The sequence below is a fragment of the Coturnix japonica genome, chromosome 8 (genome assembly GCF_054131305.1).
Source record: "Coturnix japonica strain WE chromosome 8, WE-NBRP24, whole genome shotgun sequence".
NCBI lineage: Eukaryota > Metazoa > Chordata > Aves > Galliformes > Phasianidae > Coturnix > Coturnix japonica.
The window spans coordinates 23,358,921-23,382,504 of NC_140670.1; the positions used below are offsets into that span (position 1 = coordinate 23,358,921).

Consider the following 23,584-nt stretch of genomic DNA (forward strand, 5'->3'; position numbering starts at 1 on the left):
TTTATTTTCATTTAGCTAAATGATGTAGGTCCGCTCTGGAACTTAGTTAAGAGTGGGTGATATACATGTAGTGAAGGCTGTGAGGAGCATACTGTAATGTACTGAAGCTTCCAGTTTTGAATGTGATGGGTAGTTTCTAATGCTAAAGCATGCGCAGTCAAGGAGTGTACTCAAGGCAGTGGTGTTGATAGAAGTTCCTGGATTTCAGATGACTGTATGAATCCAGTAGATTTCTTGTCTGAACCTACTCCCAGAGACCTCCTGTAGGGATGAAGCACTGGAAGGAATTTCATCCACCCTGGATTTATGGCCACCCATCACTGACATGACTCTTTGCAATAAGTCACAGAGATGCACTGTTTTCCTTACATCTTTGCATGCTCAGCATGCTCCTGCACTGATATCAGTTGTGACAAAGGTTAAAAATAATTGTGGCATTGTGTGTACCTTCCTCTATAGTACCCATATTTTATTTTCCTAACTGTCTGCAGAATAAAACCTTTAGAGATGTGCAGAGACCAGCCTGCAAACTGCCCCTGCTATGGGTGGTTGATTAGGACTAGGATTGTTCAGCCTGCAGGAAGGTTCATTCCCAGAATGTTAAAGCTGATGTTAAAACAAACCACGTGCTTTCTCGTAAGGCAACTAAAAAGGATTAGGAAATGGCTAATGATGAGCTGCCACTACTTCCTAATTAATCACAGGCTATTGCAATCTACCTGCGGAAAGATGAGTGACCCTTTATGCTGACATTATCCCTGGGGTCTTAATGGTGCCCTTCAGGAATGTAGCATCATGATTCATTTTCTCATTGCCTTTTGAAGCACTGTGTTAAATAGAGCATCAGCGGGAATGAAGGAATAAAGCAGTTTCTCTCCTATACTATGTAACATGACTGAAAGAACTTCAGTGCCACTGCTTTAAAGCTGTCCAAGAGTTCTGAAGGAACTATGCAGAGAGAAAATGCAATTAGAGACACGTTGTATTGTGCTTTTGCTCTGATTTACTTGAAAGCATGGATCTGTGGAAGCAGAAATGTGAGTAATGGTCCATAAACAGACAGAAATTCTGAGTGGAACTACAGCACAATTTCAAGTAGAAAGCATGGCCAAAGGCCCCAGACATACTGAGTCATTGACTTGAAAGCTGGAATAGGCAGTTATGTTGATGTATTCTGACCTCTGGCATGGCACAGGGCATGGGACTTCACACAGTAATTCCAGTTCACCTGTCATGGCTAGCGAAGTGTTGATCTCAGTTTATAGCTGAACTGTCCACATCTGTGCGAATCTTTGAGGTAACTGCCATCATCCAACCTGTGTAGTTGTCACAGCAAAATATGTCACTGTGTGTGACTCTGGAAGAAAGATCACAATCATGTTGGAAGTCTGGTGGAGTCAGAAGCTTGCAGATCTCCAAGTCGTCCAGTATACTTAGTACAACATAATTTTTAATTCAGTGACTCTCACAGTCTGCATTCTACCTGCTTGTGAACTTGATTCTTTCCATGAATGATGACTAAAAGCAAAGACAAAGAAACTCCATGGCATGCCTAGAAAAAAAAGGATCGTGGCATCTAGCATCACAGTCAGGTTTCCCTTTCTATTTGCTTTGATGATATGCAGGATGCTTAGCTCCCCAGAAACCCATTTAGATACAAGTTGTGACTTCAGCATGAGTAAGAAACACATTTCTAGCACACTACTTAGGAGCAACAGCATCAGGGCTATTAATCTTTGTGCTTCAGGGCCTGAACAAAAATATTTCTCATCTAATACCTAGAGGAAATATCACTCTGCAGTGTATTACTAGAGTTGTATTCTCGGTTTTAGGAAATTTGTTAGCTCTTACTAGCCCAACTGCTGTTTGATGTGGCCTATCAAGCTGGAGAGATGTCTGGTCTCTTAGTGTGCTTCTTCTTTCCCTGCTTTTCAGCCTAAGGTATCCCCCCTTGTGAATTTGGAGGGGATGTGCATTTCCTTGTGCTCCGTTTACTATTCCTTCATTAAAATGACAATCATCAAGTCATCTCCTGGGGGACTGCTGGAGCAGATTGACTTTTCAAGCTGTTTCCACTTTATTGATCTTCTGTCTGAAAAAAAATTCAACTGCTTTATTCTCCCAAGGCGAAGCGTTTTGCGTTAGATAAGCGTCTGAGTGCTGAGAAAGAAGGATGGCAGAAAAAGGAGGCTTTTCTGGGGCAAAATTTAGCTTGAGCCAACTGTGGCTTGAAAATATTTTGAACAGTGGGGACTTAAGGCACAAGAGTACAGGAATGTTCAGGTGTGCGCGATCTGAGCTGCCTCAAACTCACAAGCAGTTGAGTTGGGTAGGTTTCCATGTTGAGAATCTACCTTATGGATCACAATCATTTATCAACATTGATGTAAACAGCAAACATACCTCTTTAGAAACTCAGGTATACTGACCTCTATTGTGTAAATTAGCGTAGGCCTGTCAGTGCTAGATTAGTGCAGATCTGCCATTAACCTGAGTCTTCTAGAGTTGTGATGATTTAGCTGAGAATCTGTCATACTACTTGTAAAACAGTACTAAGTAGGGACTCTCACTTGTGTTGTGACTGAAGGTAAACATGTTCTTACAACCAGGAGGATCTTCTTGCATTGTCTATCAGCCCACTATTACCTCAGGTAGTTGTATCTCTTGAACATTTTTTTCCTTTTTAGTTCTTATTGTTTTAGATACAGTAAGAAACAATCTTGTCCCATGGAGCTAAGTTAATTAAATGGGAGAAAAACTGTAGGACTAAGGAGCCCTGCCTCAGGTCAAATAGGATCCTGTAGTTCCGTTCTGGCTGTGTGGGCGCGGTGCTGAGAGCTGCAGTGAAGTGTCAGGCTTGTGCGGTTGGCTGAGGTAGGAAGTGGAAAGTGTTGCAGGCTGACTGTGTATGTTGTTTGGAAGTTGTCTGACTTCTAATATCTATGACTGAACTTCTAATATCTATGAGTGAAGCACTGGACTGTACCACCTCCATGCTGCTCTCTTTTCAACTACTTCAGTTTTTGAATGATTCACAGTTTGGAAAAGTTAACACACCTCGTTATGTCAGAAGTGACACTTCTTTGGAAAATTAGAATACACTGGAATGAAGAACATGATAAATATGTCAGATTTTTTAGAACAAATGGGAAGTGAGTAATGATGAGGTACTTTAGAGCTGTATAACAGTAATGCTTTTCCATACATTTCACAGTACTAAAGTGATCAGCGTGACAAGAAAAAGAGAACTTTGTGAAGCTAGAATACCTTAGTTCCAGTCATTCATTTCCTGGGAATTGAACTTTCTGGGTGGTGTTTGCAAGGATGTGATGTCCTTGTCTCAGGTCAGACTTGACAAACAGATGATTCTCACTCCCAGCTACTGTTGAACAGCAGGCTTTTTTTCCCTTTCTTAAATCCGCTCTCCAACAGGTACAATCAGTGTTGCTTGTGACTCATCTCTGGTCAGTGGCTGATCTCTTTCAGAGCAGGTGGAGCTGGCTCTTAACTTACCACCCCAGCAAACCCCAGCTACCAAAACCCTGCCATGTTAACCCAATACATATGGATAGTTTTGGGAGCTAGGGTTAAATAACCAGCTCATAGGCAGCTAAGATGTTCAGGCAAACATCTAAGGTAAAGGAAATTTGGATTCTTGCTGTGGAAGTACTTATTTTAGCATCACAGTAGGAGACACCAGTCTTTGTTTCTTTTCTGCTTCCTTATTGTGGGTTATTCTGCAGCAGAATATAAAGCAATGCTTAGGAACCACTGCAAACCTGAAGCGGCCTGCTTGCTTTGATCAGAATCTGAGTTTTGCTAAATGCAGAGCATACTTTGCAGCAGGCTTTTAGACTGATCTGGGTGTTATAGTTCAGATGCTTGCCTGCCATGAGTTATAAGGATCCATTAGTTTGGTTAGTTTTCTCAACTTCAGGAAAAAAAAATAATGCCATTTTTAGTTGAAGCAAAATGGTGGGAACTTTAGAGCTGCCTTTAAACAAATCTGTGTCCCGCAGTAAAAGTGTAGTGCCTCTAATATATGTAGGTATCTCTGAAAGTAAAACCTCCTGTTTATTTCCATGGAAGCTACAACAGATGCAACGACCACACTAACACTATTTGATAGAGCAAATTCTTAGTTACAGAGCACTGTTTTTCAACATAGTCACCACCACTTAAAATGCATTTTCACCACTGAGGAACAAGAGCCTGCATGCCATGCTCATGGCATCTCCAAAGATTGGGTCAATGCCATTCTGAGCAGTCATTTCTACAAAGGAATGACTGTTTGGTGTAAACGTTTCCCTGTGAGAGTTAAAGTGAGAACTGGAAAAGAGTAAGGGAAAAAAAGGAAGAATCTGGAGGGGGAAAAAAAAAAGGAGGAGGCCATTGTTGCTACTTGGGAGTATCTTATCTCCTTTATTTAGAGCTGTGAATCAGGATGACTAAAGCATCATGAAAGATCATTTTGCCTTGCCAATCTTTACCATACATTATAAATAGAAATTTATCAACAAAGGTCATCTTCAAGTCATTCAGAAGTTTGTTGATAGAAATAGTTCATTAATTAAAAAAATTGAGGAAGGAGTAATTGAATGGCATGAAAAGGGAAAAAAATATATTTCCAAGAGGAAACACCAAAACTATGATCTCCTTGAACTTTTCTCCCCACTAACACCTGTGGTTGTAGGTAGTTATGAAACTGATAAGTTACTTTTTGAAAGTAAGAGACCAGAATTGCTGGGTTCTAGAACTATAAGGGAAGCCACCTTTGGTATAAAGGTGGAAAGTGAATTGATTTAGGATGTTTTTAAACACGCTTCATTTTTGTTGATATATATGAATAGCTTTTTTATTTTTATTTTCTTTCTACCAAGATAAAAAAATCACAGAGCTTGCTCTCCAAGGACTTCATAACAAAAGATGTAATTGGACTAGAAAGAATAGTTACAGGATGATTAGAGGGAGAAATAATTTCTGCCAGGAGTGGCTAAATGAATGGGGAGTTTCCAGACTGCTGAATCTGCAGGGAATGTGACAAGATTCGGTGAAATCACAAATGGCAGATGTGGTTCCATGGTTTCATTCTCATTAAGCTGTGCCGGTGGGCTTTGAATTATGTTATCAAGTTAAAACAAGGGAGATCATCCCTTAATATAATGCATGTGGGTACATTGTGGGCGTTTATTACCACAGGATAGTGAAGTTGCCAAAAGTTTCCCTGTGGGAGGTTAGACAGATTTATGGAACTAAAAGCCCACTGATGGCTTTTGCACACAAAGGCATCATCTTCAATTTAGGAAATCTGTGATCTACAGTTTGCTATAGGCTGAGAACCTACATCAGGAAGCAGCACCATCTTCTTGCTTTTCTGTTCTTTTTTACAGACATTCATTACTGTCTTTTGTTTTCTTTAGTGGGATGGAGACAAAAAGAGATAGTAGTTTCTTTTTGTAGATGTACAGTATTGCAATATGACATTTATTACAGCCACTCGGTAATCAAGTCTGGGTAAAGGAGAAGCTCTGAAAAAGGAAAGATTCACAGAGTACTGATACATGGATTTTTGTCTGTTAAGTATCAAGTGTAAACCAACAGGGCTTCTGTGGGTACTTTCATTGTACAGTGTCCAGATCCAGATTCATCAGCTGCAGAGAGGGAAGGGCAAAGGACTGAATTCTGATGGTTAGCTCCATCACAGCTGATTTTGATAGTATTAAGTAATAGGACTCATAGCATCCTGCCCATGGGGTTAGATGATCTTTTGAGCTGACCTGGTAGAGCCATTTTTGTGACCTAATAAAGAAAAAAATAGGTCTATTCGGGAGTTAACCTCATGTTTCTGTTCCAGGACTTTGGTTGCCTGAGTCTCTGACTGCCCCAACTCTGACTTTGTGTAGGCTCATACGCAACCCTAGGAGAGGAAAGATTACTTATCTCTGTTGTTTCTAAATATGAAAAAGTCTTTGGGAGTGAAGGATGCTCAGCTGTAAGTGGTCACTGTCACCTAAAGACAGGAACAAGTCAAAAACCTTAAACAAGAGGGAAAAGAAATAATTTCATTTTATTTCAAAAGCTTCAGCAAGGCAGAGACAGAACATGGCAGCACTGCTCTCTCAAGCAGCGAGTACCCATTCCTAAGGACTGCTGTTTGACCAGCATCTCATTCTTCCACCCTTGTTTTACAGTAAATGAACCTACGGTCCCCAGGAAAATCTCCATGTTTGCTGCTAGGTGACTGGTAGCTTCTTGAGGAGCAGTCCTCTGCCCTGTCAGTATTAAAAATTGTTGTGTAGGCAGCCTTATTCCTGATTTAGGACTCTGCAACCCTTCTGCTACTGTGGTGTAAAGTGGGGTAATGGAGTTAGTGCTAAATTGGCTTTTGTGTGAGTTCTAAGCCACCCGAAGACATGCTGAAAGGGGCTGCCCCAGGGGATGGGCCACCTGGACCTTGATTTGAGGAAGGCCTTTATCTCAGGGAGGGTAGCTTGAGGGAGAGGACAGGCAAGACAGAGAAAGAAACAAATTTTCGAAAGCAATGGAAGCTCAGCAGCCTGTCTCTTTGTGTTGTGCTGATGGATTCTTTGTAGTGCATTAATATGTGAGCTGTGTTTGAATGTTTTCCTGCAGCTGGATGTTCGGATCTGTGCCTGCTCTTGTGTCTCATGGGATTTGGTTTCATTCTACCGCTTCTTTCTGAGTGTGAATATGTTTGCTCTCTTTTTGATGTTTGCTTTTTTCATGGGATTTGTAGAAATTTCATTACTCCAGGGTTTCTGTTTCTCTGTCTGACTGGGAGAAAATTGGCCAATGGGTGAAAACAAGAAGGGGGCATTGGGAGAAAGGCAACTGCCGGCAGGTAGTTTGCAGGCACAGGTGGTGGGAAGAAAATGTTAATCTGGGCTGTGTATGCTCCTGGTGCTGTGTGAGGTGCATGGAGCTGTGCATCCACATGGTTCTCAGTGTGGGGCTTCAGTGTGTGCATGCTGGGAATCTGATCTGGAAGAGGATGCATAAGGTTTTTTACTATACGTAAAACACTGATAATCTGAAGGCAATACTGTGGCTGTTCTTTCTTCACATACAGCAAAGTCACAGGCACAGAGAAGCCCCCTCACAGGACAGTCAAATGTGCTCCAGGAGGATGGCTTGTCCCTCCCAGCATTTGTAGCTCTTTTGCTTCTAGGAGATTGATTACGTATTTTATAGCTTGTCTTTATCACTTAATAGCTAAGGCTGAAAACAAACTGTCTCCTTTGCTCGGCCTGACAGAGCTCTGAGATAGAACCCATCTGAGGAGAGGATTCCACACCTCTGCTTCACATCCCTATGGCTGTGATTAACACTTATAATGATACTTGAGTTGGCTGGCTCAGGTCTGTCTGTCAGAGCCCAGGCTATTCAGTTCCACCTGTGGGTCACACCTCCTGAAGTGTTCAGGCCTGGGTTGTTTAAACAGCTGAGTTTCCAAGTTTCTTTTTATTTATTTGTTTGTTTGTTTGTTGCCTTGATAAATACTTGTTTTCATATTAGAGAATTAGGTAGTGTTAGGAGTTAGCAGGTTTGTTTATCAAGTTCTGTACCTGGTGATTAAAGAACCTGAAAAGGCTATTTGTAGATGCCTGCCTTTGAAAAAATGCACCATTACCTATGCAGGCTTTCAGTTCCTTCATCTCTAGAACGGAGATGATATTTCCCAGTATGGCCCTTTGGGATTTTGTTAGTTTGAATGGATTAATACAAAACAAAAGCTTCAGCTTCTTAGGATGGGAAAGAGCTATGAAAATACAGTATATTAATTGTGATATCCTTCGAGACATTTCTATGAAGCCAGTGGTGACTGTCATGATAATAAAGAAAACCTTAGAGAAGCTAATGAAATAATGATCCTACTTCCTTTCTATCTATTCTTTCAAAGGGCAAATGCAACGAGTGATAATGGTTTAATGAGAAAGAGTCATTAGGGCATCCAGCCTGCATCTTTAGAAGTGCAAGGCATTTTGGGAGATCTGAGAAAGACTAGGAGAACAAAACCAAAGCAGCTCTGTGAAAATATTAATTTATTATTTGTATTTTCTTTGAATGATGATTGAAACCAGTGATCTCTTTCTCTGAATGGTGCCTTGTACATGTGTGGCCACAGATGTGGCTTAATTGGAGCTTCAGAGCAGTTGGAAGAGTGCAACGAGAGAGAAAACTTAGTATGCGCTCTCTGTCTGTTACACACTGATTTGGGCCTGCTGTTGCTTAAAGATTCCTGACCTGTTGAATTAATGTGTAATGTGGGCCTTGTGTAGTGGAATTGATTGGCTTGGATTATTTTGTTTTATTAATCAAGTTGCTTCAGTTTGAAGTCTTTTTGGAGGGGGAAATCTTCTATGTAATCTGTGTTGTATTGACACCTAGTGAGACAGAAGCTTCCAGTGCTTTCTGTAGGAAACTTCTACAGAAATGCAGTATGTTATTGTGATTACCTTTAAGATACTTATGTGGACCCAGTGAATATCAACACTATACATTAACATAAAAGAATATTAAGCATTAATGTTGTAGTGGCTCTGTTTTAGTATTTTGGTGCCGTTCTGGCCTGCAGCAGCGACCAGGAGACTGACGGAGCCAGGTGAGGGTCCAGGTAACACTCAGTTCTGCAGCCACCAGAATGGGAATGTGAAGCTCCTGGGCACTGTGGCACTGTTCATATGGATGCCAGAAGTGTAATACAGGCCATTGCTCTGCCAGACAAAAAGCATGGGACTGGTTTCAGGAAGAACAAAACACTGCAGGCCAGCAGAAGCTAGTTGTTAGGTAAGGTACTGGATGTTCTCTAATAACTTGTTTAGTAAATAGAAAGAGTGAGTGGGGAAAGGAGAGTAGGGGCTCTGAATTCTGGTCCTAATAACATCATAGATAGATCCAGGCAGTCTTCCAATGAAGCTTTTCTTGTTCACCCTGTGAGATTTGTATTTGCTCTGTCTATACAATAGAAGCTGCATAGGGTCAGGAGCTGGGCTCTGTGCACAGTTCAAGTGTGATAAGTTGGCTGTTTGTGCATTTTTATACCCTTCTAAAGCACCTGGTGTTGGCCTCTGTTCAGGTGTAGGATCCTGGCCTTACATAGTTGTCAATTTGTTCTGGTGGGAAAAATCTTGTTTGTTAGGAAAAGCAGTGTGTGAAAGCAGAAAAGAAACAAGCAGGGCAAAGTGAGGTTTCAAACATGCCCACAAATGAGGAGGAGGAAACTACAGAAAACCCTCTGTGACTAAGCAACTCTTTTTTTTTTTTTTTTCTTTTTTTCCCCAGTCACGAACAAGAAATGCCACCCCCAGATCATCTGCTCTTCTGAGTGGGGTTTGCTAGTGTAAAGGCCTGAATCTGTCTCTGCAACCCAGAAAAACTCAGTTCCTGGCACAGAGTAGGATGGGGGTGACTAAAGACTCAAGATGCTGGTTTAGATACATTTTTATCTAGACACGAATTCAGCTCTTATAATTATGAGCCACATTTGTATCCCCATCTCAAAGTCAAAAATCAGCCTACTTAAAATTGTTGTTGATGAGTTTAATTTGGATTCTTCTGCTGGATTTGTCTGAAAAGGGAATTTGTGCTAAGGATGCTGCTGAGATCAGAGTCTTAACATAGGTGTCATTTACAACTCCACACTAGCATGTTAGACCAGAGTCCACAAAAATCTTTGTGGGTACATTGCAATTCCCCACGTGCTGTAGGATGAACTGATGCAGCGACAGACCCTGTCCCAAAGGACCCACGTATCTTCTTTTCCACTTGCAATCCTGAATGAAACTCAAAAGCTTCTATTTTAAGGTTAACAGCGTTCAAGCTACAACCCCAAGTGTCTGTTCACACAGTCATTTTCCTTCCCATAATAACCACATACACTCTTTTTGTCTCCTCTTTTCTCCAGGTCAACAGACTATGGCACTACCTATGAAAAGCTAAATGACAAAGTAGGCCTGAAGACTGTGCTGAGCTACTTTTATGTGTGTCCCACTAACAAGAGGAAGGTAAGGGAGAGTCATCAAGCTGGTAGATGTAGAAACAAAATAATGACTTTTAGTTCCTTCTGAGAGAAATTATGATCCTGAAGTGAAATCCACTGGCAATTCACGGGAGCTTGATTTTGCTGTCTAAGTTACACTAGTGTAATTCCCTGGATTTCAGTAGAATTATGCCTGTTTTGCTCGCTGTGGGGATGGAGTCCTTAATCTCCTGCTGAATAAATTAAAGGAGTGAAAGGGTTGCTTTTATTTGCTTTTGACTTTACACCTTTAAAGAAGCCGAATGCACACAAATGCTTCTTGCTCACCCTGACTTTAGCTAATACACCTCTGTTTGCCTTCTCTGTCTCTTTATTAGTAGAAATAGCAAGGTAAAGGGCATTTCTTCTTGCATTCAGTGTTTATATATTTCCTGGCTTTGTGACAAAGTTGGAGGTAGAAATGTAATTGACATTTTGATTGGTTATGTCACATCAAGGAGCCAAAAGGAGAGTATGCTCAAGCAAGTGGGTGGGGAACCTAAGATGTAATTCGGAGGTGTAGAAGAGAAGATGAAGTCATGACTTTCACTCACCTGTTCATGCTTTCCATGTGATGCTATAAGGGCTCTGGCTGTCTGAGTTGTTTCTTGGCCTGGGAGTTGCTATTCAATGCATTCTTGGTTTAAAATTATGTCCTATGTGGATTCAAGGGTGGTAATGTGACAAAGGTACACTTAGCTGCCCACAGAAATCAATGTGGGAGGGCTGTAGCTCATAGCAAAATGCTGGCAGTAGTTGAAGTGGTTAGAATGGGGTGTGGTAAATTCTGTCTCATCACATCCAAACTGCATAGCTCTTGTCTCCCTCAGTAGATTTCCAAATTTGTATTCTGCTGCTCCTAGTATCATTATTACTGCTATTGTTTTTTCCATCACTGGTCAATCCACAGAGGTTTCAAGATTGATGCTTATTTCAGTGTGTGCAACCTTAAGGCAGTCATAGCTCTGATTATTATAGGAGAAAATGTATGCCTTTGAGTTTTAAGAAGGGAAGGAAAAGATGATGGACAGGGTGAAGCTTATATATTTTCCAGTGCAAAAGATTAAAACTTCTTTGACTTCTTTGTTTTGAGCAAAATGAAAAGAAGATGTTTCCTAATAAGCTCTCCTGGCCTTCACACCCTCTGCCAGAACGAACACGGTGGGCACTGAAGAGTTAATGCTTCTTCATTCTGTTTCCAAAGCAACTGCCCACCCAAAATTGGAGGCAATATGCTCAGTTACAAATCTACATCACTGATGTAAAGTCTCCTTCATAAATCACAGTACTAGGATATATGATTATCTTCCAGCAATTTTTCAAGCTATTGGGCTTTACAGATTAGTGATCTTTTTTTCTCCATCTTCTTTTTCATCTGTCTGTCTGTCTTCCCTCCTCTCTTCCCTTCCAAAAAAAAAAAATCTTTTGAAATGTAGAGACAAACTGTAAGGAAAAGCCTTAGGAAACCAGCTTTAGTGTGGTTGCTGTGGGAACAGCTTGTTTTCATTCTTTCTACCTCTGCTAAATATATTTACTGTGCATGATTAAACAGGTGGTTTGTCCTAGTCTGGAGCTGTCTCTACCTTGTTGACCAGCAAAGCAATCCCAAGCATTGATTCAGAATCTGAAAAATGCTTGGAGAAGATGTCAATGGATTTGAGCATCAGGATTTGTCGAATTCATTATCAGGCTTACTGTGTACCTACCCCTTACAGATTCACAAGGTTGTGTGCTGCAGAAAATACACTTAGGTTGTAATCTCCTCCAAATGTATCTGGGTAAATATTGTTCATCCATAAATGGCTTGAAGAGTAAGTATCACATTTTTATTGAGCTCCTGAGGATGACCATCAATAATGAATCGGAGAGCAGTTTGAAAAGCAGTGGTACCCCAGTAGAGAATATCTAGATCCCTTGTGTTTCACCCGTAAGAGCACAGTGCTGCTGAGTTGAATGCGATGCAGTGATTTGTTGTGAGCCTCAAAAATAACACTTTGAGGCAATAAATAGTAGGGAAAAGGATACCAAAAGCATCAGACGTGTATACAGGGATCTGAAAAGACCCTTTCCACGCAAGATGTTCTCTCATTAGGCGTTAGCTTTCACATACTGATAGGACCCTGTGTCCCTCACAGCTCCTGTCGATTTTTGATGGGTTGCTAGCAGTGTCTGCTCATTAGCGCTTAGAGGATTAGCAGTTACTTGGAGGAGGGGGAGAGCTTTCTATACATTCATTCCTAATTGATTTACTAGTGAGAAGGATAATTACCTCTCAGCTACCCTGCAGAACAACAGTGGGAATTACCTGTCAGATTTCTTTGAAGCCCCAAAATGCCTCTCTTCAGCTGTTAAATAGGAATTATGCATTCAGCCAAATGCCAGTTATATAAACATCATTTACCTGAATTGTGGCATAACCCTGGGCTCAATTAAAGTGTGAGGAAAGAGGATTTAAAGACTAGCTTTTTTTCTTTCTTCTTCTTTTAAAATAAAAGCTTTTTTTTAGTTTTTGGTGGGAACATGGTAATTATTTTTGGCAGCTCCTGCTGTATTTCACTGCTTTGTGCTGCCAAATGATGGTGGAACACCAATTTCTCAGTACCAACATCACTATTATTGCAGTACTGGGAGATCAATTGGGGCTGGAGTTGAAATGCGGGGTGGAGGAGATGAATGAGGTACAGTTACAGCCTGTGGGCTGAGAGCTGGTATCATTCCCCTTCTCTTGGCTTCCAGAAAGCCACATCTGATGCTTGCCTTACCCATATGGGAGGGCATAAAGTCCTCAGGATTTATTTTGAATTATAATACTTCAAGCATTTATGCTTTTCCTACAAAATAGATTCCTTTCTGGAGGAAATACCAAGCTTAAAGCAGGAATGATTTGGCCAAATTCTGGAACACATTGCACAGGGAGATCCGACTTGATGACCTAAAGGCACCTCTGGCCTCAAAATATTTAATTCACTGTGGGTTTTATTCTGTCCCCCACAAAGACTGTATCTGACCATGTGCTACGTAACACCAATGGCAAAAACATGTCCTCAGTTAGCTTCATGTGTATTTGGCCTTTATCTTCTAGTCTAAAAGTTTGTTTCAGTTTAGTTTATCTCTTTAGTCAAATTTATTCATTTCATGTTCATTTTGGAACTTTCTTCTAGGCTGCTCCTGTGTATTTCTCCCATCTTCATACTAGATAGCCTCAGGATGTTGTTGAATATTACCTCTGTCAATATTTGGTGTCCTGTCATGTTCTGAAACATCTTTCCTGGCACAGAAGACTGAAAAATGCTGGAGCAGCCTGAAAGCAGACGGTCCTCTCCATCCTGCCCTTTGATCATCTGTGAAACATATCAGCCACTGTTGTTTATCCGTGGGAAAAATCACAGTGGAGAGATGATGTGTTTGTGTCTGAAGAGGAAAGATGCAGTAGATGGGGGGGAAAAGGTGAAGAAACACACTCTGTAGTTATATCACAGTGATAAATTGAGATGGCCTTAGTTCTTGCTGGGCATTACCTAGCTCTGCTGGCTTGTTGCACTTAGAGGCCAGGCTGAGTATGTTGATGTTCCTTGGTTTTACATGTTGCCGCTGGGAGATATCAACCCTTCCCAGGCTCAGAATTAATCAGTGCACAGAGCATCATAGCCAAGAGCTTTCACTGCATCCTTGTGTGGTGCTGGGCACTGGCAGCACTGGATCCCAGCTCTTACTTGATGACTGGTTTGAATCTGGGGTGGTGATGTCCATGCAAGTTACTTCCCAGAAACCACATGAAGATATTTGGAAAATGGACTTTTCCATTGTGTAATTTGAGGCTTTGCAGTTATAATTAAGGGCTAACCAGAAGTTAAGCTGTTGAGAACACTTCCCAGCTACAATTTCATTTGCCTCTCACATACCATTGTTAGTAATCAGAGCCAGCCTGTTGATCTGACCTGACCCACCATTACAAATGGGATCATTCTGAAGCACTGACATAAGGAGGCAGGCTGGGCTGCTGCCCATGTGAATCTGTAACCACTGGCTTTAGCAGAGCAGAAATGCTTCTTGCTCCCAACAAGGATGACTTCATCTCCTATAGATTGTTTGTACTGTTAATTTCCTTCTGAGAATGAAGGAGCTCAGGGTTCAGACCTCTTTGCAGCTGGCCAGTGTGCCCATGTTGGTGACCAAAAGTGCAAGATTTGTACCTGCTCTTCTGGGAGATGTTTGCTTTGTTTGTTCCTCCTTGTTGGGGAAGTGAAAAGGAATTTTCCATAGATGAAGAAAAATTACCTTGATTTCCAGGTGACTGTCAGACCTAGCAGTCTCTGTAGTCATGAAGACTGAGGCTTTCTTATGAATTGCTGCTTTGAGCCCTGATGAGAAGTCAGGTTGTCTGTATTTGTGACACTTCCACACCCATGAAGATGCTCTAATTGGCAGAGTGTATTCCAGGACGCATCTTTTCCCTCAGTGCATCCACCCCCCAGTTGTTTGCCTCAAAGGCTGCATGAAAAAGCATCTGCTTTGGCCCAGCTGACATACACATTTTAACAAGCCCGGTAATTCTGCTGTGAACTTCAGAAAGGGGAAATGTTCGTGTATGTTTGGCAATATACTTTCCTTGCAGTTTGAAGGTCAGGTGGCTGTGTGCCCTGAAAAGCTGGGGCTTGCAAAATGCACAGCTTTGGCTATTTTACCCCACAGCCTCTTTTCTGTCTTTAAGGGATATGACAAAATGCTCCTTGCTGTTGGCTGGGCAGAGATCTCAGTTCTCCGCTGACCTTTAATTTAATGCTGTAGTTTGGGCGTTAGTTACATTTTACTAGAGGCAGATTTTCACAGCAGAGTTTGTCTTCCAAAGCACCAGAGGGGGAAAACACTCTTTAATAAGAATATTTCCCTTGAATTTTAATTTCAGGGTTTTTTTTTCCTGTCCTTTTAAAATTATTCTTGAAAGTTTTCTGTTAGAAAAATGGATAAGTTCCATAGCTGAGCCTTAGGTTCCTTATATATGTACACTTTGAAATGGCACATCTTGGAGCTAAAGTGCTCCAAGTCCCTCTTCTCCATCTTGGGTTCTTCTGTTGAGTAAGATCACTTAATCTCGTGAACATCTCCTTTCTTCTTGTGATTTTGAAAGTGATCTGTCACAGGTGGACACAGACTCTTTCCAAAGGGTGCATAAGGAAGATGAGAATAGAACTGCTATGCATCTGAAACACTGCTCCTTTTGGGCACCAAGGTACCATTTTGAATCCTGAGGAACTGTTGTTGATCTACAGATTTCTTATATATATATATATATATATATATTTTTTTTTTCCTCCATGAAATGTTCTGTAAAGTGAATATTATTGGTGAAGGTTTTTAGCTGAAAACCCAGTTTCCACTGAGAAAATTTTATCTCTACCCTTGGGATCCTTGTGGAGGTTGAGAGGATGAAGTTAAAAAGCATTAAAGAAAAAAAAAAAAAAAAAAAAAAAGAAGAAAAAGAGGGGAAAAAAAGGAAGAGAATGACAACTTTAACTGACAAAATCAAACCAAAATGTACTTGCCTGTATATAGCATTGCATTGCTGAGATGAGACATGGATAAATGTAAAGCCCTGATTGCATTTAAGATCTGTGATGACAGTTCTGATGTCTTAGAAATACCTTTCTTTGAATTTGCTTTGCAATTCAATTGGAATCAGTCATCTTTAGCTTTTTTCCTGTGCTCTTACCATCACTGTTGTAGGCGATAGCTTGAAAAATTAAAAGGTCTGTAGTCTTTCTATCTGTGCAGAAAGTCAGCATATAAATATCACTCAGCTACAGTGACTGAAATGAGGATTCCCTAGTTCTTTCCTCATAGCAGAACTGAAACATTTGGGATTTTATTTATAGGTAGACCTTCTAGCTAAGGAATTTGAACTGTAGTTGCAAGCAGCATAAAAAAGGAATCAATTCACAGTGCTCAGCTAAAGAGCCTTGAGTAAATGGTTTTACAGGCCAGCTTCCCAGTTGTCATATAGTCAAAATGGAAGGGCCAAATGACTGAAACTATAAAAGCCAAGGATGTGTGACACCTCTCATACCTATTAGTGCCTCTGGACTTGGCCCATCGGAATGAGAAATGCTTAGATATATTTGCAGAGTTAAAAGCTCTAAAAGCTAAATCTAATTAGGTCGGTTTGTTTCTGTGCTGCTACTGGGGGGTGAAGTGAGGCAACTGTTTATGAGCTGGAAGAGAGCAACTAAACTGCTGTGTTGCAGTTTAGGTTAATGAAGGAAGAAGTAAATTGTGACTGTTATATTGGAATCACAGAGGAATGTACCTACCTGACTGGAAACTAGAGAGTGTGTTGGGAGTGACATTGCCTTGTGTAGGAGTTGGAGATCCTAAGTGAGTGTGAGTCATACTGACCTCCTTTTTATTTCTTCCTTCTCACTTGGAGAGTAATTGAGAGCAAACCCTGTGCTGGCCTCACGCATCTCCTAGGGGAATTCCTGAGCTTTGATGGAACCTCGGGGCAGACCCATGATCTGAAGTCACTTTGATTTTGTCTTGAGTTTTCTGCCCAATTTGTCCCAAAGGGAATTGCTCAGCATTTATTTTTTTTCTACTCATCGAATGTGTGATAGGCTGATGAAGCAGTGGTTCCAGCATGCACCTGGTGCTTACTAAGCCATCTTCAACTGAGCTGCTATCCTTTGCCACAGCTCCCATTAATCATTTGCTGTTGTTTTTGTTTTGTTTTTTCTCCCCTAAGATTGAATCCCTGGCTATCAGTGAGGAATATCAGGATATCCCTGAGGATATTAGTGTGTACTCTTGCACTCTGGAGTACTCTAAAGTCATATGGCAAATGAAAGGGTTCTTGGTACCCCTTTATTATTCTGATACTGTGATAAACAGCATGTACTGCAAATTGGCACTTGCTGGTGTAGTCTTACAGGACGTATTTATGATGCATACAGGCTCTTAGTTAGAGCCACAGGGCAAGAGTGATAGAACAGGTTTTCTACAGTCTTTTATCCCTAATCTTTTTCTCAGTCCAGTGAAATACAGTTACTAAATAGCTCTTGGCTTTGCAGCTGCCATTAACAGGGCTATCTACCTGAGCTGCAAACTGAGTTGCAGTTATCTTTTTCTGCACCCTTCTCCAGACCCACTGAGCAGTCTAGGGTGTTCTCAGTGCTTCAAAGCACATGGTACCTAGCCAGGAGCCTTTGTGGTAAGAAGCTGCCCATTGCTGTGCAGGAAAAGATCCAGCATCTGGATCAGATGAACTCAGTCTTCTCTGATTTTACCAGTGGGCTGCACAAATGTGACTGATCTCATTAACATTGCAGTACATTCTGTCTGGTAAATATACTTCAGGGGCAGTTGCCATCGGTTGCCAGTTACGACGATTTAAATAGGGAATGAAGTAATATTATTTCCCTTTACTTATTGATGAAGCAAGGATGATTTCCTCAAGGTCACACATAATTTCTGTGGCAGAGTCAGAGAATGTGTGACATGGTGTGTTTTACCTACGAGGTTCAGTCTTGTGAGCTCTTCTGAACGGGCTTCTCTCTACTTGTCTGATTAATTCAGCTTGAATTTGTCACCTAGGAGGAGAGAAAATTTTTGTAAATGTTTGCAGAACCATGACCTGAAACTGTAAAAGAGCTCATTTGAGTTACAGATGTTGTAATACTTGGAGAAGAGGACTTGAAGAGTTTTTCCTTTTAAAAGGATTTTTACTGTCTCTTTTGAATTCAGAGAAGACTCATTTTCTCTGTAGCTTTCTCTGACCTTTCCTAAGTAAGAAATATAGTTTCCCTATGCTATTAGACTTAATTTATTACTGTTTTATATGTGGTTCAGAATTAAAATCTGCATACAAACAGAGAGTAGTTTCTTCTTCTTGAGAGTATAGGAGAATGAAAAATATTGATGAATAAAAGCAAAATACAAATGTTAGTAGGATACTCTTAAAATAAAGGGTCACAAAATCATAGGGATTGGAAGGGACCTCTGGAAATGATCTAGTTCGTCTCCCTGCTAGAGCAGTAGATAGCAGAGGAAAGTGTCTGGGTAGGTCTTTTTCAGTAGCCCCAAACCTGTATTGTTTTGTTGTTGTTTTCTTGTGCCTCCTTGTGAGCCCTAATAGCCAAGGGGATCCTGTCAGAATTTCTGAGTGCCTTGTTCTGCTGCAGTCTGAACTGTAGGGCCTGGCTTGTTGAATTCCCTATTAGGACCTGGCCTGACCTGTAGGCTTTGGTACTTCAAGAAGGAAGAAACTGCTCGGTTTGCATGCAGAATTTAATTTTGCTTTCTCTGACCTAACATAAATCACAGAGATAAATGGAGTTCTTATAGCGACTGTTGTCTAAGATGCAACCATTTGTCAGCACAGGTATCAAAGAGACCCAAGCTTATGAGATGTCTTGTTGAAAGCTTTCCTCTTTCTTAAATAGAGGCAATCTGATAGTTGTACTTGAAAAAGACTTCCCTTCAGTGTATATGAACATGAAAACTGGGTCTTTAACAGTCATTTCTCTGGAAAAAAAGAGGTGCGTTAAAATGTCAGCTGTTTCTAAAAATAAACACAGTTGAGATAATTCACAAAATAGTTACATACAGCATTATTTAATGGGAATGGAGATAAAAGGATTAGAAGAGAGATGGGTGTGTGTCTGTTCATACGTATCTTAATGATACTGCATTGAAAGTTATTGTTTAGGTGCTCAGGAAGAGGAAAAAAACCCATATATTATGAAACCACATAATCTGAGTTGCCTGTATATACTTTTATGTATCTGTATTTCACAGCTTTGTGCTTATCCATTACAATAACTTTTACTCACTTTTTTATAGGTATCTGAACTCATTTAATATGTATTTGAGTAGTGCTGATTTAGGTATTGAAAGCAAATGGGAACCTAATATAAGATTCAGCTAATAAAGACAGAGAGTAAAATGGGGCCTATGTTGGCTTTATGGAAGGTATCTTGTTAAATAAGTATCATTTTAGTCTTCACAGATGTAGCAAGTCCAGCTGATAAAAGTAACTGCATCAACATGAGATGTTTAAGGAAAATAAGAAAAAAGTAGCCAGACACCTGCTGTATCTTTTGTCTACCAAGGATGGGAATTGTGATCTTGAAATCTCAGCTTAGCTGCTGTCTGGAGCTTTTGCTATGAGGGATACTTCTGAATAATAGAAAAAACTGACTATCTGAACGAAAGCAGATACAGATTTAATGGAAAAGCAAAACAGAACTTAAATGCTTTAGACCTGACTTACTGTACGTGCTTTCCTGAGTTTGTTTTATGCGCAAGAACCAAATGAAGGAATAGTGTTCCTTTGGCAAAGCTTGTGGACAGTAAATGTAGCTATCTGCAGCTTTAAACATGCAGTTTGCTTTCCTGTTGTCCTCAGATGATGAATGAAAAAACCCTGAAAGTGGTTAAGGAGGGTGTTACTGTACCTTGTTGTCTACTGGAGTTGGTGGTGAGTCAGGCTGTGGGGGGAGAAAACAGAAGAACGGGAGAAAGCCAAGCTGATTTTTCAGGGAGAAGAAAGGGCCGGTTTTCAGGTAAGGCTTGGCTTGTGGTGCAGATCTATGACAGGGCTGCCTTGTCTGGCTGCTTAGCAGTCAGATGGTTTCTCGTGCTACTTTCTGCCTACTTCACCTCATATTGCTAGAGTCAGGCTGCTGCAGAGCCTTAGGGATGGTTGTAAAGATGGGGTAAAACTGGAAAGGTCATATCCACATTTAGATATGGACTTTCCAGAGTTGGCTGACAGTATTTAGTAGAGGCAGTTTGTTCTAATTTACCCAGCAAGCGTTAAAGGACGGATCAGAAGTTATAATATCCACTAAAATAAAGCTGCGGTTTTGTCACTTAGCACAGTCATTGCTTTTGTGAAGCGAAGCAGAGCAGACTTGTAGGAGTTTGAGTGTCCTGCCTTGGTTACAGGTACAAAGTGGGACTGTCAGGATGCATCACCTTGTAGGGGCTGCCTGTATCCAACCTTTCAGCAGGGCAGGCTGAGCTGCAGATCCTGACATGAGGCTGGTTTCTGAGACCTCCACCCTTTCACCACCCTCCCTGCCTCTCTATGAAACACTGCCATCTCCTTTACAGCTGCAGCTCCAATAATATATTAATTTATGAAGTATGAAAAATGAGGTAGTTTTGAATTAACGAGGAGGGAAATAGTGCTTCACAGACAGCATGATAATCAATCAATAATAATGAGTCAGCATGCTCTGTTATTAAAAAACAAAGAGAAATAACAGAATGAGTGGAGAGAAGCCCTTGGAAAAGGGGCATCTAGGTCCTTGTGAGACACAATAATATTGTGACCTCAGTTGTTAGTGATTAGATCTGGTTCACTGGGAGACAGTTATTTTTCTTTGAGATAAACAAAACAACAAACAAGTCCAACCCTTCAAAGCCATAACCCTAAAACCTGACAATCCACGGTAAAATATCTTTTTATTTCAATTTTTCCAAAGTAATGAATATAAAAAATCAGTACTTCTCATTGAGTGATTTTTCAGTGAGCAGATTAGAAGGATCACAAAATCATAGAATATCCTGAGCTGGGAGAGACTCACAAGGATCATTGAATCCACCTCTTGACTCTGCTGAGATGCCCAAAATTTGAACCATAATTCTGAGAGCATTGCCCAACTCTTCCTGAGCTCTATCAGCCTGGTGTTGTGATCTCTGCACTGGGATGCCTGCTCACACCTTCATAGTGAAGAACACCTTCCCCTCCCGTGGTGTAATTCCATTCTGTTCCCTTAGGTCCTACCACTAGCCCACGGGGCCTCCCCTTAGTCTCCTCTAGGCTGAGTGAACCCAGTGATTTCAGCCATTCCTCTTACATATTGCTCTTTGGACCCCTTGCTATCTTTGTTGCCCTCCTCTGGACACTTTAATCGTTTATGTCCTTACAATTGTGTGCCCTAAACTGCACTCAATGAGAAAGCACTCATTCAGAGCAGAGTGGAACAATCCCTTCCTTCAACCAGCCTGCAATGCTGGAATCGATGCACCCTAGAGTACCCCAGGCTGGCCTTTTTAGTTGCCAGAGTACATTGCCAACTCAGATTCAGCTTCTGCTGTTAGCCAGAACTCCAGATCCCTTTCTGAGATTTTGCACTCCTGCCACTTGTAACCCTGTCTGCAGATATATCCAGGGTTCTGCCCTAGGTGCAGGATCTAACACTTGTTCTTGTTAAATTGCATACAATAGGTTGCTCAACTTTCTAAATTGTCAAGGGCCTCTCCATCCTTGAGGGAATCAAATCTCCTCCTAATTTATTGTCTTCTGCAAACTTAATATAGATTCAAGTCCTGAATCAAGATCATTTATAGAAGAGAACTTACTATTAAATGGAGCCCAGGGAACTCCACTAGTGACTGGCTGCTGGTATGATATAATACCATTTACTATGCCCTTTTGAGCCCAACCCATCAATTGTTTACTCATTGTATTGTGTGTCTGTCAAGCTGTATTTTGGACTTTTTGGTCTAGAAGTACGCTGTGAAAAACAGCATCAAAATGTTTCCTAAAATTCAAGAAGATTGCTTCTACTGGCTTCCCTTAGTCAACTTGATAGGTAACCTCATCATAAAATGAGATTAAGCTTGTTAAATGGGACTTCCCGAGGAGAGTATCTTACTATTTCAGCACCATGCTTTCACCTGAGCTCCACAGTGCCGTGGCCTCTGCAAGTTAAGCAGTGAGTCCAGATCTTTGGCATCACTGTCTGTTACTCCCCTTACACACCTGTGCTCCCCAGATATCCACATTTCCTCTTACAGTGTAAGGGTAATAACTAACTTCAGCTCAGCAAGGCTCCATTATAATCTGTTACCTCAAGAAGCAGTGAATCCTGGATGCTTTAGGAACAGTTTTTCTTCATGGAGCTTAGCTGGACTGGATTTCAGAGAAACATTTCAGCACATCTCAGAATGTTTGAGGTTTCTTTTTGCACTAGCCAGGGTTCCTTGCCCTTGGCCCTACCCATCCTCAAATGCCCCATGTCTTTGAACACAGGCAGATGTTGGTGAACTCAGAGTAATGACAGAGATTTCCTAAGTGGAGCACAGAGGCAGTGGGAGGAAAATCGAACTGTTGTTTTTCAGTAAGTTTGGGAAATCAACACTTTGTTAAGCCTTACATTTCTGTCTGAGGATAGGCTGGTGCTCCTTTGCAGTGGGTTCCATAATTTTTTAGTTCTCTGTTGTAACAAAAACCAATTCTACTTTTTTCAAACAAAAGGTCTTATCTGACATTTGTTGGCTCCTTTGGAACCATACAATGGCAGGCAGTGTGATCCTTAAAAGTGATTGCAATGAAGCAGCAAATCTTTAGTGTTAATGTCCAGAGATACACCGATAAGGCGGAGGTGATGAACACAGATCTTGGGACTTGGGAATGGATGGAAAGATGGAGTCAACTCAGTAATTTTACAATCTTTGCCAGTACATTTTTAAACCAAAGTACTAAGGTTGTGTTGAAGTAAAAGCTGTATTTCTTTTACCAGCTACCTCTCCTCTTCTGCTTTTGAGAACTAGTCCAGGGATTGTGTATGTGTGTGGAAAAGTATGTTGAAAGCAAAGTGTGTGATTTTTCCCAAGACTGCAAAGTATCAGTGACCATGTTGGAACAAGACATAATGGCCACAGTTTTCACTCACTGAGGCAGCCCCTCTCTTTCTCAGTGTGTAATCAGAGCCAAGACTTTCAGAATAAACATGCTGGAACTGTATCATTGGGAATTACTTTTGCAAATACAATGAGAAATGTGAAAGCCAGTGAGCTGGCAGTTATAAATCCTGTTCCTTTGTTCTGAATCTTCCTAGATGTTAGTAAACTGAATGCTACTGTGCAGAGCAGTGCAATGCCATCATGTTTTGTAATTTTAAGCCTTAATTTTTTGTTTTCATCAACTTTCTATCCAGAAAACAGACCTTTTCACACCTCTTTGACTTAAAACAGTGAGGGAAAGTTAGGAAAATAAGTGCATTTAGAATAGCACAGTTATACAAGGTAAGTAAATTGAGATAGATAATTAGCATCTGGATGTGAACATTGATAAATCTGGCTGTTGTCTATGTTCTCTCTGCAATCTGACTAAAAAGCAGAAAAATTAAATGTGTAAGCAGTATGGAAGCAATGATGCATTTAAAATTGCATTCAGGTTTAATGGCCTCAAGGGAGATAGATAACACAGTTTTTATTTTGTAAAGATTCAGAAAACACTCTATTGTCCTCAAACAAAACAGACTGCTGTATATGGGCTACAAAAGTTTACCCCATGAGGAACTATCCATGCACATCTCTTTGTTTTCTGTAATGTGGCAACCATTGTGAGTAAACTTATTCCCACATGTGAAGTGTTCTCCCAGGTTAGGCCTATAATCAGTGGAGTGTTTTTATATAAACGATATTCTCATTTTCAGCAGTTTTGGTGTACACAGCCTCTCCCCACTGATAACGTTATTTTCTGTAACTATTTTTGCTTACACAGTAAGTTATCATAATGGTGAAAATTACTTTGTA

General features: G+C 40.8%; 1 protein-coding gene across 1 annotated transcript in view; it reads left to right on the top strand.

Annotated features, from left to right (window-relative positions):
- The window catches only part of SORCS3 (sortilin related VPS10 domain containing receptor 3), a 264,737-nt gene that overhangs the window by 106,698 nt on the left and 134,455 nt on the right, over positions 1-23,584 (top strand). The window contains exon 3 of the mRNA XM_015867276.3: positions 9,926-10,025. Coding sequence (XP_015722762.2) covers positions 9,926-10,025 — 100 coding nt within the window. The remainder of the gene's footprint in view (positions 1-9,925; positions 10,026-23,584) is intronic.